The 16,513-nt window shown below is 43.4% G+C and overlaps 1 protein-coding gene across 1 annotated transcript; it reads right to left on the reverse strand.

Annotated features, from left to right (window-relative positions):
- Positions 1-288: 288 nt before the first annotated feature.
- On the reverse strand, positions 289-12,988 carry LOC109867575 (kunitz-type U19-barytoxin-Tl1a). Its single transcript, XM_020456802.2, has 6 exons — positions 12,835-12,988; positions 8,083-8,289; positions 3,930-4,106; positions 3,546-3,590; positions 1,227-1,305; positions 289-1,073 (listed from the first exon to the last, which is right to left on the reverse strand). The coding sequence occupies exons 1-6, from the start codon at positions 12,902-12,904 to the stop codon at positions 989-991; spliced, it is 663 nt and encodes a 220-aa protein (XP_020312391.1). The 5' UTR covers positions 12,905-12,988; the 3' UTR covers positions 289-988.
- Between the last annotated feature and the right edge of the window lie 3,525 nt (positions 12,989-16,513).

Here is a 16,513-nt window from a genome sequence, read left to right on the forward strand (position 1 = left end):
CCCCTTTTTGGACAGGAACTACCCCCTTGTTGGACAGGAACAACTCCTTGTTGTCCAGGATAAACCCCCTTGTTGGACAGGACAAACCCCCTTGTTGGACAATAACACCACGTTGTTGGACAGGAACAACCCCGTTGTTGGACAGAAAAACCCCTTTGTTGGACAGGAACACCTTGTTGGGCAGGAAAACCTTGTTGGGCAGGAAAACCTCCCTTGTTGGACACCCTCGCTATCGGTGGTGATAACCTGGTCCAGTACGATGTCATAGCAGTCCCGTGAAAGACTAAATGTTTTCAAACTGTGTATTGGTTTATTCTCATATCATGTCCTACAAAAACATACAATTTAGTAGCTTCTACAAAACCTATGTGAATGTTAATATTATTATTAGAATGTTGATACAGACCAAACACAAACCTTTTGTAGCACATAAAACACATTAAAAACGATTAAAATATCAGATAAATCTTGTTGCGCACTCAGTAGTTCAATAACAAACTTGAATCTAATTGATAAAGAATAGTGCTTATTCTTTCAAATCTGTGGAGAAGATTTGAATAGGTACCAAATTTACTTGAAATAAACATACATGCTTATTCTAAAAGAGGAGAGTGTATAAAAAATACATAAAATAACAGATGTCAAACATGAGGAAATAGCCTGGCGTACATTTGTGATGGGGAAGTCAGATACGATATTGTCAACACAGAAACAAATGATTTTTGAATAGTCTGATAACAACAAATGAGGTAAACATGATATGGAATTTGAAGTTTGTTAGTTGTAACTGTAGGCCTATGTTACTCTATGATATCACCCTGAGAGGGGCCATTCAGGTGAGGGCCAGAACTGGTGTTTCCCCTACAATTAGAATGACTGGCATGTGTACACTCAATTTGGCTGCCCGTCAACTCATTATGGACGTTGACATGAATGAAATCATGCGTTCTAGTCATTCTAATTTCCTTTCATGGTTGTCTTCTCTTCTCTACGCCATCTCAATTGGTTCTTCTTGCAGTTGTGTCTCCAGCTTGACATCTTTCACTTTCTTTGTATCACTTTTGTGATTCTTCCTGATATTTGATAGAAAAGAACAGTTCGTTATTTGTAGCATAAATATGCTAAAAAAAACTAAAATAGAACAAACTGAGTAATTCTAATTTTCCTGTTCAACTAGTTTCCTAACAGAAGAGATTACAGAAGAGAATGATGAATAGTGTACTTACTTGCTCTGCATGGCCAGGACAACAATGACTATGATGAGTATTGCTCCAGTGATCCCAAACACCACTCCTAGAATCAGGGCTGCAGGAAACAGAATAACAGGTCAGTGTTTAATTAACAGAAGATAATAAATGAATAGTAAGTCCAAACTGTTGAACAGGCCTACAGTATATTGTTTTTTAACAGACCTACACTACACAGTGCCTTTGGAACATATTCATAACCCTTGGCTTTTTCCACATTTTGTTACTTAACAGCATTATTCTAAAATGGATTAAATTATTTATTTTTCTCATTAATCTACACACAATACCCCATAGTGACAAAGTGAGAAAGTGTTTTTAGAATTTTTGCAAATGTAAAAAAATTATGAGACACAAACATGAGACTCGAAATTGAGCTCAGGTGCATCCTGTTTCCATTGATGATCCTTGAGATGTTTCTATAACTTTATTGGAGTCCATCTGTGGTAAATTCAACTTATTGGACATGATTTGGAAAGGCACACACCTGTCTATATAAGGTCCCACAGTTCGGAATCATCAAGACTCTTCCTAGAGCTGCCGCCCGGCCAAACTAAGCAATCAGGGGACAAAGGGCCTTGGCCAGGGAGGTGACCAACAACCTAATGGTCCCTGGGACAGAGCTCCAGAGTTCCTCTGTGGAGATGGGAGAACCTTCCAGAAGGACAACCATCTCTGCAGCACTCCACCAAGCAGGCCTTTATGGTAGAGTGGCCAGACGGAAGCCACTCCTCAGTAAAAGGCACATGATAGCCCTCTTGGAGTTTGCCAAAAGGCACCTAAAGGACTCTCAGACCATGAGAAAAAAGATTCTCTGGTCTGATGAAACCAAAATTTAACTGAATGCCAAGCGCCAGGTCTGGAGGAAACCTGGCACCATCATCCCTACGGTGAAGCATGGTGGTGGAGGCATCATGCTTTGGGGATGTTTTTCATAGGCAGAGACTGGGAGACTAGTCAGGATCGAGGGAAAGATGAACGGAGCAAAGTACGGAGAGACCCTTGATGAACCCTGTGAAAGGTCTGAATACTTATATAAATGTGATATTTCCATTTTTTATTTTTAATAGATTTGCACAGATTTCTTAAGAACGGTTTTGATTCGTCATTATGGGGTATTGTGTGTTGACTGGTGAGGAAAAAAACTATTTAATCAATTTTAGAATAAGGCTGTAACGTAACAAATGTGGAAAAAGTTAAGGGGTCTGAATACTTCCGAATGCACTGTACAATACAAAAGTATGTGGACACCACTTCAAATGATTGGATTTGGCTATTTCAGCCACATCCGTTTGCTGACAGGTGTATAACATCGAGCACGCTGCTCGACCTCACTAATGCTCGTGGCTGAATGGAAGCAAGTCCCCGCAGCAATAATCCAACATCTAGTGGAAAGCCTTCCCAGAAGAGTGGAGGCTGTTGTAGCAGCAAAGGGTAGACCAACTCCATATTAATGCCTTCCCAGAAGAGTGGAGGCTGTCATAGCAGCAATGTTCCAACATCTAGTGGGAAGCCTTCCCTGAAGAGTGGAGGCTGTTATAGCAGCAATGTTCCAACATCTAGTGGAAAGCCTTCCCAGAAGAGTGGAGGCTGTTATAGCAGCAATGTTCCAACATCTAGTGGAAAGCCTTCCCTGAAGAGTGGAGGCTGTTTTAGCAGCAATGTTCCAACATCTAGTGGAAAGCCTTCCCAGAAGAGTGGGGGCTGTTATAGCAGCAAAGGGTAGACCAACTCCATATTAATGCCTTCGCAGAAGAGTGGAGGCTGTTATAGCAGCAAAGGGTAGACCAACTCCATATTAATGCCTTCCCAGAAGAGTGGAGGCTGTTATAGCAGCAAAGGGTAGACCAACTCCATATTAATGCCTTCCCAGAAGAGTGGAGGCTGTTATAGCAGCAAAGGGTAGACCAACTCCATATTAATGCCTTCCCAGAAGAGTGGAGGCTGTTATAGCAGCAAAGGGTAGACCAACTCCATGTTAATGCCTTCCCAGAAGAGTGGAGGCTGTTATAGCAGCAAAGGGGTAGACCAACTCCATATTAATGCCTTCCCAGAAGAGTGGAGGCTGTTATAGCAGCAAAGGGTAGACCAACTCCATATTAATGCCTTCCCAGAAGAGTGGAGGCTGTTATAGCAGCAAAGGGTAGACCAACTCCATTTTAATGCCTTCCCAGAAGAGTGGAGGCTATTATAGCAGCAAAGGGTAGACCAACTCCATATTAATGCCCATGATTTTGGAATGGGATGTTCGCCAGGTGTCCACATTCATTTGGTCATGTAGTGTATTTCTCTACTCACCAACAGGAGTATCGGGCTCATCCTCCTCCTCTTCAGTACCCTCATCTGATGACAGAACATGTCAGAAATATTAAAGACAACATAATATCAGATTATTATAATATCAGATTATTATAGAAATTATAATATCAGATTAATATAGATATTATAATATCAGATTATTATAGACCGAACATCAGATTGTTATATAAATTATAATATCAGATTATAGATATTATAATATCAGATCGTTATAGATATTATAATATCAGTTTATTATTCAACATGACATTCATCTGTAGTTAGTTTTCATTTTCATTGAACACTACAAGAAAAATTGATATTTCATCATTGAGTAATATTTTTTTTTGCTATGCTATGTAATTTTATGTAATGTAATTTTACCATGAATCCCAGCACAGGTGGCATTGCAGGCATGATGGTCGATGAACCTGTTCCCATTCCCCACACAGCCAGTCCAGTGAAACTTCTTACACTTCTCATGGATGGGGTCGTAGAAATAACGCAGGTAGGTGCCAAAGCATTCACCCAGAGCCTTCTTGAAGTGGCAGGCTTTTGACTCTGGGGAAGGACAAGGGTTGGGTATGGAGAGATGGCATTAATTACACACTAAGATGTGTGATTAATTACACACTAGGAGCCCATGCTCTTACAATGGAAAGCATAGGGTCATATGCAATCCCAGATTGCAATTCCTATGACCTCCACTAGATGTCAGCAGTCTTTGTTCAAGGTTTCAGGCTTGAAAAATGAAGAATAAATATGAGTTTTAGTACGATGACACAAGTTTGGAAATCCGTGTTTGAGTTCGCAGCGAAGCGAACCTGCTAATTTTGCTTTCCTATTGAACATACTTCTTTAATTATAGTGTAATTACATTTTAGGGTACGTGAGGAATAAATAGAAATGTATTTTGACTTGTTGAAACAAAGTTTAAGTGTAGATTTCGGATTCCATTCTTTCCATGTTAAACGAGGGGATTACTCAAATTGATGGCGCCAACTAAATTGACTGGGATATAAAGAAGGATTTTATCTAAGAAAACGACACTACATGTTGTAGCTGGGACCCTTTGGTTTGCAAATCAGAGGAAGATTTTCAAAAAGTAAGTGAATATTTAATCGCTATTTGTGAATTTATGAAACCTGTGCTGGTTGAAAAATATTTTGATGTGGGGTGCCGTCCTCAAACAATCGTATGGCATGCTTTTGCTGTAAAGCCTATTGTAAATCAGACAATTCCGTTAGATTAACAATAATTTAAGCTTTTAACAGATATAAGACACTTGTATGTACCTAAATGTTTAATATCCATACATTTTATGAATATTTATTTTGAATTTGATCGCACTCCAATTTCACCGGAAGTTGACAACAGGTATCCCACTGGCAGGATGCCTAGCTTATGTGTAAATATTTGTATGAACATAGCAAGATTCAACAACTGAGACATGAACTGAACAAGTTCCACAGCCATATGACTAACAGAAATTGAATAATGTGTCCCTGAACAAAGGGGGGGACAAAATCAAAAGTAAGTCATTATATGGTGTGGCCACCAGCTGCATTATGCACTATAGTGCATCTCCTCCTCATGGACTGCACCAGATTTGCCAGTTCTTGCTGTGAGATGTTACCCCACTCTTCCACCAAGGCACCTGCAAGTTCCTAGACATTTCTGGGGGAATGACCTCCTCCTCCGATCCAACAGGTCCCATTGAGATCTGGGCTCTTCGCTGGCCATGGCAGAACACTGACATTCCTGTCTTGCAGGAAATCACGCACAGAATGAGCAGTATGGCTGGTGGCATTGTCATGCTGGACGGTCATGTCAGGATGAGCCTGCAGGAAGGGTACCACATGAGGGAGGAGGATGTCTTTCCTGTAACGCACAGCGTTGAGATTGCCTGCAATGACAACAAGCTCAGTCTGATGATGCTGTGACACACCGGCCCAGACCATGACGGACCCTCCACCTCCGAATTGATCCCGCTCCAGAGTACAGTTCTCGGTGTAATGCTCATTCCTTCGATGATAAACGCAAATCCGACCATCATCCCTGGTGAGACAAAACCGTGACATGTCAGTGAAGAGCTCTTTATGAGCTAAACGACTACCGCCCTGTAGTACTCACTTCCGTCATCATGAAGTGCTTTGAGAGACTAGTCAAGGACCATATCTCCTCCACCCTACCTGACACCCTAGACCCACTCCAATTTGCTTACCGCCCAAATAGGTCCACAGACGATGCAATCTCAACCACACTGCCCTAACCCATCTGGACAAGAGGAATACCTATGTGACAATGCTGTTCATCGACCACAGCTCAGCATTTAACACCATAGTACCCTCCAAAGACCCTGGGTCTCGACCCCGCCCTGTGCAACTGGGTACTGGACTTCCTGACGGGCCGCCCCCAGGTGGTGACTGTAGGTTACATCTCCACCCCCCTGATCCTCAACACTGGGGCCCCACACGGGTGCGTTCTGAGCCCTCTCTTGTACTCCCTGTTCACCCACGACTGCGTGGCCATGCACACCTCCAACTCAATCATCAAAACACCAGTCCCAACGTCAACAGTGAAGAGGTGACACCGGGATGCTAGCCTTCTAGGCAGAGTTACAAAGAAAAAGACATATCTCTGATTGGCCAGTAAAAATATAAATTAAGATGGGCAAAAGAACACAGATACTGGACAGAGGAACTCTGCCTAGAAGGCCAGCATCCCGGAGACGCCTCCTCACTGTTGACGTTGAGTGTGCGTATGTTACCATGTGTTTGTATGCATGTGGGTGCTGCTTAACAGTCCCCGCTGTTCCATAAGGTGTATTTTTATCTTTTTTTTTTTAATCGAATTTTATTGCTTGCATGAGTTACTTGATGTGGAATAGAGTTCCATGTCATGGCTCTGTAGTACTGTGTGCCTCCCATCGTCTGTTCTGGACTTGGGGACTGTAAAGAGACCTCTTGTGGCATGTCTTGTGGGGTATGCATTGGTATCTGAGCTGTGTGCCAGTAGTTTAGACAGACAGCTCGGTACATTCAACATGTCAATACATCTCATAACTACAAGTAGTGATGAAGTCAATCTCTCCTCCACTTTGAGCCAGGAGAGATTTACATGCATATTATTAATGTTAGCTCTCTGTGTGCATCCAAGGGCCAGCCGTGCTGTCCTGTTCTGAGCCAATTTCAATTTTCCTGAGTCCTTTTTTGTGGCACCTGACCTCACGACTGAACAGTAGTCCAGGTGCGACAAAACTAGGGCCTGTAGGACCTGCCTTGTTGATAGTGTTAAGAAGGCAGAGCAGCACTTTATTATGGACAGACTTCTCCCCATCTTAACTACTGTTGTATCAATATGTTCTGACCATGACAGTTTCCAATCCAGGGTTACTCCAAGTGGTTTAGTCCCCTCAATTTGCTAAATTTTCACAATATTCATTACAAGATTTAGTTTAGGGTTCAGTGAATGATTTGTCCCAAATGGTTTTAGTTTTATAAATATTGAGGACTAACTTATTCCTTGCCAACCATTCTGAAACTAACTGCAGCCCTTTATTAAGTGTTGTCATTTCATTCGCTGTAGTAGCTGACATGTATAGTGTTGAGTCATCCGCATACATAGACATGCTTGCTTTACTGAAAGTCAGTGGCATGTCATTAGTAAAGTTTGAAAAAAGTAATGGGCCTAGACAGCTGCCTTGGAGTATTCCTGATTCTGTTGGAGATGCTTCCATTAAGAACACCCTCTGTGTTCTGTTAGACAGAACTCTTTATCCACATTATAGCAGGGGGTGTAAAGCCATAACACATACGTTTTTACAGCAGCAGACTATGATCGATAATGTCAAAAGCTGCACTGAAGTCTAACAAAACAGCCCACACAATCTTTTTTTATCATTTTCTCTCAGCCAATCATCAGTAATTTGTGTAAGTGCTCTGTTTGTTGAATGTCCTTCCCTACATGCGTGCTGAAATTCTGTCAATTTGTTTACAGTAAAATAACATTGTATCTGGTCAAGCACCATTTTTTCCAGAAGTTTACTAAGGGTTGGTAACTGGCTGATTGGTCGGCTATTTGAGCCAGTAAAGGGGGCTTTACTATTCTTAGGTAGCGGAAAGACTTTTGCTTCCCTCCAGGCCTGAGGGTACGTACTTTCTAGTAGGCTTAAATTGAAGATGTGGAATATCGTGCGTTATTATCCATAGTAATTTTCCATCCAGATTGTCAGACCCCAGTGGCTTTTCATTGTTGATAGATAACGATCATTTTTCACCTCTTCCACACAGATTTTACAGAATTCAAAATTACAATGCTTGTCTTCCACCATTTGGTCAGATATAAGCGTTTGTTGACATTCCCAAAACATTCTATGAATTGATGAAAACGTAAAAATGACCATATCTATCTGCTCACTTGTCAGAGAATAATAAAAGGTGTAATATTTTTTGCGGGCTGTATATAAAACAGATTTTAATCAGATGTCATGTTGCTAAAAAGCTATAAGTTCTACTTTAAATGTGTGTTATCTCACCGTCCATGGGATAGATCTCCTCTGCCTTGGCAGAACAGTTCCTCATACAGAGCCTCTCCAGGGTGAAGCGGTTAGCGTTGCCTCCCTCCCCCAGGTACTTGAAGGGGTAGCACAGGTCTTTCGCTGCGTCATAATACAGCAGGATCTGGAAGTCATCTGCTCCTGAGGTTGGAGCTGTACCCTCATCCTGTGGTAGGGAACAGTACTCTGTTGGAACACAGAGAGAAATGGAGAGGGAGGGTTAGAACAGACTACAGTACGCTGTTGGACCATAGAAGATAAAAGGAACATTTACAAAAGACAGGTGGAGAGAACTGAGAACATCCTGTGTGCTGCTGGACCATGGAGAGAAATTAGAACAAACAGGTAGAGAGAACTGAGAACATCCGGTGTGCTGCTGGACCATAGAAGATAAAAGGAACATTTACAAAAGACAGGTGGAGAGAACTGAGAACATCCTGTGTGCTGCTGGACCATGGAGAGAAATTAGAACAGACAGGTAGAGAGAACTGAGAACATCCGGTGTGCTCCACCCGGCACAGCCAGAAGAGGACTGGCCACCCCACATAGCCTGGTTCCTCTCTAGGTTTCTTCCTAGGTATTGGCCTTTCTAGGGAGTTTTTCCTAGCCACCGTGCTTCTACACCTGCATTGCTTGCTGTTTGGGGTTTTAGGCTGGGTTTCTGTACAGCACTTTGAGATATCAGCTGATGTACGAAGGGCTATATAAATAAATTTGATTTGATTTGATTTGCTGCTGGACCATGGAGAGATGGGGATAAATTAGAACAGACAGGTAAAGAGACCTGAGAACATCCTGTGTGCTGCTGGACCATGGAGAGAAATTAGAACAAACAGGTAGAGAGAACTGAGAACATCCTGTGTGCTGTTGGACCATGGAGAGATGGGGATAAATTAGAACAGACAGGTAAAGAGACCTGAGAACATCCTGTGTGCTGCTGGACCATGGAGAGATGGGGATAAATTAGAACAGACAGGTAGAGAGACCTGAGAACATCCTGTGTGCTGCTGGACCATGGAGAGATAAATTAGAACAGACAGGTAGAGAGACCTGAGAACATCCTGTGTGCTGCTGGACCATGGAGAGAAATTAGAACAGACAGGTAGAGAGAACTGAGAACATCCAGTGTGCTGCTGGACCATGGAGAGATGAGGATAAATTAGAACAGACAGGTAGAGAGACCTGAGAACATCCGGTGGGCTGCTGGACCATGGAGAGATGGGGATAAATTAGAACAGACAGGTAGAGAGACCTGAGAACATCCGGTGTGCTGCTGGACCATGGAGAGATGGGGATAAATTAGAACAGACAGGTAGAGAGACCTGAGAACATCCTGTGTGCTGCTGGACCATGAGAGATAAATTAGAACAAACAGGTAGAGAGAACTGAGAACATCCTGTGTGCTGCTGGACCATGGAGAGAAATTAGAACAGACAGGTAGAGAGAACTGAGAACATCCTGTGTGCTGCTGGACCATGGAGAGAAATTAGAACAGACAGGTAGAGAGAACTGAGAACATCCTGTGTGCTGCTGGACCATGGAGAGATGGGGATAAAGTAGAGAGAACTGAGCAGACAGAACACATTTAGGGGTTGGATGCATTTAGAAAAATAGATTCTTTTAAGATGAAAATTGCACTTGCATACCACTTGTATTTCTAATGTTGTAATGTCGCAGTATGAGGGGGAGAATTAGACAGACAAACAATATGCACTGCAAACAGTACATGCACTACATACATCCACTACGATTGAGTGCAGATGATTATCGTGCAATATGTTGAATGTAAATGTTTAACTAACTCTGTCACCAGAGAGGCCCACTCCTAGTTTTTATGATGGCTGTAAACATCATAATGTCATCTACAGTTTCACCACTCCCTTCTCAGTACCACCGTCAACTCCCTCCTCAGTCCCACGTTTTCAATATGGCAGCCTAGAGGCTTTCTGGTTTCTTGTTTTTAAAGCAAGTCAAAGTGAGGGTGTCCATCACAGAGATGTATGTACGGTCTAATTACTTTTCTGGACGTATGTATCCAATCCCTTACAATGCAACACAGATTCCATCAATCCCTTACAATGCAACACAGATTCCATTGGTAGAAAGATGTCCTTTTGCCAAGATGGTCTAGAACTCCAGAGAGAGCTGAAACCAAGATGGTCTAGACCTCCAGAGAGAGAACTGGAACCAAGATGGTCTAGACCTCCAGAGAGAGAACTGGAACCAAGATGGTCTAGACCTCCAGAGAGAGCTGAAACCAAGATGGTCTAGACCTCCAGAGAGAGCTGAAACAAAGACGGTCTAGACCTCCAGAGAGAACTGAAACCAAGACGGTCTAGACCTCCAGAGAGAGAACTGGAACCAAGATGGTCTAGACCTCCAGAGAGAGACCTGGAACCAAGATGGTCTAGACCTCAAGAGAGAGAACTGGAACCAAGGTGGTCTAGACCTCCAGAGAGAGACCTGGAACCAAGATGGTCTAGACCTCCAGAGAGAGACTTGGAACCAAGATGGTCTAGACCTCCAGAGAGAGACCTGGAACCAAGATGGTCTAGACCTCCAGAGAGAGCTGAAACCAAGACGGTCTAGACCTCCAGAGAGAGCTGAAACCAAGACGGTCTAGACCTCCAGAGAGAGAACTGGAACCAAGACGGTCTAGACCTCCAGAGAGAGAACTGGAACCAAGATGGTCTAGACCTCCAGAGAGAGAACTGGAACCAAGATGGTCTAGACCTCCAGAGAGACCTGGAACCAAGACGGTCTAGACCTCCAGAGAGAGACCTGGAACCAAGATGGTCTAGACCTCCAGAGAGAGCTGAAACCAAGATGGTCTAGACCTCCAGAGAGAGACCTGGAACCAAGATGGTCTAGACCTCCAGAGAGAGAACTGGAACCAAGATGGTCTAGGCCTCCAGAGAGACCTGGAACCAAGACGGTCTAGACCTCCAGAGAGAGCTGAAACCAAGATGGTCTAGACCTCCAGAGAGAGCTGAAACCAAGATGGTCTAGACCTCCAGAGAGAGCTGAAACCAAGACGGTCTAGACCTCCAGAGAGAGAACTGAAACCAAGACGGTCTAGGCCTCCAGAGAGAGAACTGGAACCAAGATGGTCTAGGCCTCCAGAGAGAGAACTGGAACCAAGATGGTCTAGACCTCCAGAGAGAGCTGAAACCAAGATGGTCTCGAACTCCAGAGAGAGCTGAAACCAAGATGGTCTAGACCTCCAGAGAGAGCTGAAACCAAGATGGTCTAGACCTCCAGAGAGAGAACTGGAACCAAGGTGGTCTAGACCTCCAGAGAGAGCTGAAACCAAGATGGTCTAGACCTCCAGAGAGAGAACTGGAACCAAGATGGTCTAGACCTCCAGAGAGCTGAAACCAAGATGGTCTAGACCTTCAGAGATGGTCAGAACACCATGCGGAAAACTGAACCAGGTCAAACCATCCAGCCTGCTGCCACAGCACAATTTCCCTGTATCTTATTGACCTTGACCGTAACCCCTCCCCAACCACTAGTCAGAGCCCAACTAACTCCCCTGTATCTTATTGACCATAACCTCTCCTCATCCAGCAACCACAGCCCAACTAACTATCCTGATGGTATTAAGGTCTATAACAATTAGCTGTGGTCCCAGTCTGGGGTAGATTTGAGGTTGTTGAGTCCCTTAATGGCAGAAACCCATGTGACCCTCTCAGTTTGCGCAATATCGCTATCATTGTTGGGCAAATGATTGTTCCTAGCTTTATAGGGTCCTAAAACATTTCAAATACAGGAAGCAGCATTCTCTGTAAACTCTGACTCCTAAACTGTAGGACAACAACATCCAACAACAAACCACCACCTTTTCATTGTAGTCTTGATGATTCTCAGATTTACACCATGTGACCTGGACTTAGCACTACGCTGGTGTTGGATATGGCCCACAAGGTCGAAAGGTAAATCTTCAACACCTCATCAACGCCCATCAAAACTGATGAGTACGAAGCATTCATATTTCACTGTACAATGTATACTCTATTCAACTGCTTCAGAACGAAAACCTTTGACACAGAAACAGATGAGAATTAGTGCTTGTCTTTTATTACGTCTTGATCTAAAGTAAAGCCTTCAACTGTCAGTGAAACCGCCATGTTGTCAGACTGATACTGTCACGGATCATAAAGGATTTAAAGAGAATAACCTTTGACTTCCCTGTTCTATATTAGTTACAGTGTTACCATAAATGCAGAATCTTAGAATGGATAACATATTGAAACATTAGTAACTTCATTCATTGATTAAATTCATAAATATTGTTGTAAAATATTGTCATATTTTCTATATTGAATGAAATGTGTGTTGGACTTTTTTGCACTCCCTCCCAAACTCAAGTGAAGTCAACTCAAGTTGAAGAGAAGCACAGACAGGCTTCCCTTATTTCAAGTGGCAGAGGAGTAAAACTAGTTGAAAAACATTACAAGCGTTTGATGCTAGAATGAAAACATAGTAAAAGAAGAGTTATAAGACAACTTTATAAGCAGAGAACGCTAGACATATTTGATGAAATCATAGTCTCAAAATGCTAATTAATTTCAGATGTACAGACAGAGCACTGACTGAGGTAGTCACATAAATACTAAATTATTGAACAAACCTGGTACTGACTGAGGTAGTCACATAAATACTAAATGATTGAACCTACCTGGTACTGACTGAGGTAGTCACACATAAATACTAAATGATTGAACCTACCTGGTACTTCAGTGTGAACCATGTAGAATGTAGCAAAAGCAAAAAACCCAAATATGACCATTTGTTTCATGATGTTGTCTGTGTGTTCTCTCTAGTCTTCAGCAGAGTGAATGACGATAGTAGTCTCCAGTAAACTACAGGGGAAGTGGAGGATTGGCAGTTAACATCACTGACCTTTGTACTTATAATGGTCCTCTGATACCAGGGCTGTGTCCCAAACCCTATTCCATATGGGCCCCAGGTAAAAGGAGTGTACTATAAGGGTATTGGGTGCAAAAAGGATATTAGCCTGGTCCCAGATCTGTTTGTGCTGTATAGGTTAACATATAGAGAGGACGTCAAAACTCGATCTTTAACCAGAGATCACACTTTTTTTCAAATACTGTAAAAGTATTTGCTCCAATTTGTTTATTGAAGACAACTTTAATTTGCTTTGAATCTAATGTTCCATGAATACATGTGCACAACAAAAATAACGCAAACCAAGCAGGGACGGACTGGGACAAAAATTCAGCCCTGGCATTTCAGCCACGCTAGCCCACATCACCCCCATGTCTGTCACTCCTGTTAATCGCTATTACATATAGAGCCAACATATTCTTCCTACCTCCACTGCACTCACCTCTGAGCTGTCTATGCTAAGTCTTAGCGTCCTTTACCACAGCACTGGGACCAGTAGACCACACTGCCTGCACTGGGCCCAGCAACATCCTAGTTGTGAATGAATAATCACATGTCGTGACTTGACTTTAACATTGCTCTCAAATCAAATCAAATTGTATTAGTCACATGTGCCAAATACAGCAGGTGTAGACATTACAGTGAAATGCTTACTGACGAGCCCCTAACCAACAATGCAGATAAAAAAAATATGAATAAGAAATAAAAGTAATTTAAGAGCAGCAGTAAAATAGCGAGACTATATACAGGGGGTGCCGGTACACAGTCAATATGCTGGGGCACCGGTTTGTTGAGGTAATATGTACATGTAGGTAGAGTTATTAAAGTGACTATGCATAGACGATAACAACAGAGTGTAATAGCGGTGTAAAAGAGGGGGGGGGGAGCAATCCCTGATGTCCTTACACAGCTCTCTGGTCTTGGCCATTGTGGAGAGGTTGGAGTCTGTCTGATTGAGTGTGTGGACAGGTGTCTTTTATACAGGTAACCAGTTCAAACAGGCGCAGTTAATACAGGTAATGAGTGGAGAACAGGAGGGCTTCTTAAAGAAAAACTAACAGGTCTGTGAGAGCCGGAATTCTCATCATACAATGTGATTTTCTGGATTTTTGTTTTATATTCCGTCTCTCACAGTTGAAGTGTACCTATGATAAAAAAAAATGACAGACCTCTACATGCTTTGTAAGGAGGAAAACCTGCAAAATCGGCAGTGTATCAAATACTTGATCTCCCCACTGTACATATGAGATGAGTAATGTAGGGTATGTAAGCATTATATTAAGTGGCATTGTTTAAAGTAGCTAGTGCAAAATGTTTTACATCAATTTTTCCATTATTAAAGTGGCTGGAGTTGAGTCAGTATGTTGGCAGCAGCCACTCAATGTTAGTGGTGGCTGTTTAACAGTCTGATGGCCTTGAGATAGAAGCTGTTTTTCAGTCACTCAGTCCCTGCTTTGATGCACCTGTACTGACCTCGCCTTCTGGATGATAGCGGGGTGAACAGGCAGTGGCTCGGGTGGTTGTTGTCCTTGATGATCTTTATGGCCTTCCTGTGACATCAGGTGGTGTAGGTGTCCTGGAGGGCAGGTAGTTTGCTCCGGGTGATGCGTTGTGCAGACCTCACTACCCACTGGAGAGCAGGTTGTGGGCGGAGCAGTTGCCGTACCAGGCGGTGATACAGCCCGACAGGATGCTCTCAATTGTGCATCTGTAGAAGTTTGTGAGTGCTTTTGGTGACAAGCCAAATTTCTTCAGCCTACTGAGGTTGAAGAGGCGCTGCTGCGCCTTTTTCACCACCCTGTCTGTGTGGGTGGACCAATTCAGTTTGTCTGTGATGTGTACGCCGAGGAACTTAAAACTTACTACCCTCTCCACTACTGTCCCGTCGATGTGGATAGGGGGATGCTCCCTCTGCTGTTTCCTGAACTCCACGATAATCTCCTTTGTTTTGTTGACGTTGAGTGTGAGGTTATTTTCCTGACACCACACTCCGAGGGCCCTCACCTCCTCCCTGTCAAGCCTACCACTGTAGTGCCGTCTGCAAACTTGATGATTGTGTTGGAGGGGTGCATGGCCACGCAATCGTGGGTGAACAGGGAGTACAGGAGAGGGCTCAGAACACACCCTTGTGGGGCCCTAGTGTTGAGGATCAGCGGGGGGGAGATGTTGTTAACTACCCTCACCACCTGGGGGAGACCCGTCAGGAAGTACAGTGCCCAATCCACAGGGCGGGGTCGAGACCCAGGGTGGTCGAGACCCTGTTTTAGTTTCGGTCTATAGGCTGGAAGCAACAAAATGGAGTCATTGTCAGCTTTTCTGAAAGGAGGGCGGGGGAGGGCCTTATATGTGTCGCGGAAGTTAGAATAATAATGATCCAGGGTTTTACCAGCCCTGGTAGCACAATCGATATGCTGATACAATTTAGGGAGTCTTGTTTTCAGATTAGCCTTGTTAAAATCCCCAGCTACAATGAATGCAGCCTCAGGATATGTGGTTTCCAGTTTACATAGAGTCAAATAAAGTTTGTTCAGGGCCATAGGTGTGTCTACTTGGGGGGGAATATACACGACTGTGATTATAATCGAAGAGAATTCCCTTGGTAGATAATGCGGTCGACATTTGATTGTGAGGAATTCTAAGTCAGGTGAACAGAAGTACTTGAGTTCCTGAATGTTGTTATGATCACACCACGTCTCGTTGATCATAAGGCCCCGCCCCTATTCTTACCAGAAAGATGCTTGTTTCTGTCGGCGCGATGCCGACATCAGGTAACTGATGCAAGCAGTTGAATCAGATTTAAAAAGCAGGTAAAAATACACCTTATGGAACAGCGGGGACTGTGAAGTAACACAAACATAGGCACAGACACATGCATACACACACATGATAACATACACACTATACACATAGATACAGTGGGGAGAACAAGTATTTGATAACCTGCAAAATCGGCAGTGTTTCCCACTTACAAAGCATGTAGAGAGCCGGAATTCTTATCTTCCAATCTGTAAGAATTTCGGCTCTCACAGACCTGTTAGTTTTTCTTTAAGAAGCCCTCCTGTTCTCCAGTCATTACCTGTATTAACTGCACCTGTTTGAACTCATTACCTGTATAAAAGACACCTGTCCACACACTCAATCAAACAGACTCCAACTCCTCCACAATGGCCAACACCAGAGAGCTGTGTAAGGACATCAGGGTTAAATTGTAGACCTGCAAAAGGCTGGGATGGGATACAGGACAATAGGCAAGCAGCTTGGAGAGAAGGCAACAACTGTTGGCGCAATTATTAGAAAATGGAAGAAGTTCAAGATGACGGTCAATTGCCCTCGGTCTGAGGCTCCACCTCGTGGGGCATCAATGATCATGAGGAAGGTGATGGAGGTGAGGAAGGTGAGGGATCAGCCCAGAACTACATGGCAGGACCTGGTCAATGACCTGAAGAGAGCTGGGACCACAGTCTCAAAGAAAACTATTAGTAACACACTCAAATCCTGC

This window comes from Oncorhynchus kisutch, linkage group LG22 (assembly GCF_002021735.2).
Source record: "Oncorhynchus kisutch isolate 150728-3 linkage group LG22, Okis_V2, whole genome shotgun sequence".
In the NCBI taxonomy this organism is placed as follows: domain Eukaryota; kingdom Metazoa; phylum Chordata; class Actinopteri; order Salmoniformes; family Salmonidae; genus Oncorhynchus; species Oncorhynchus kisutch.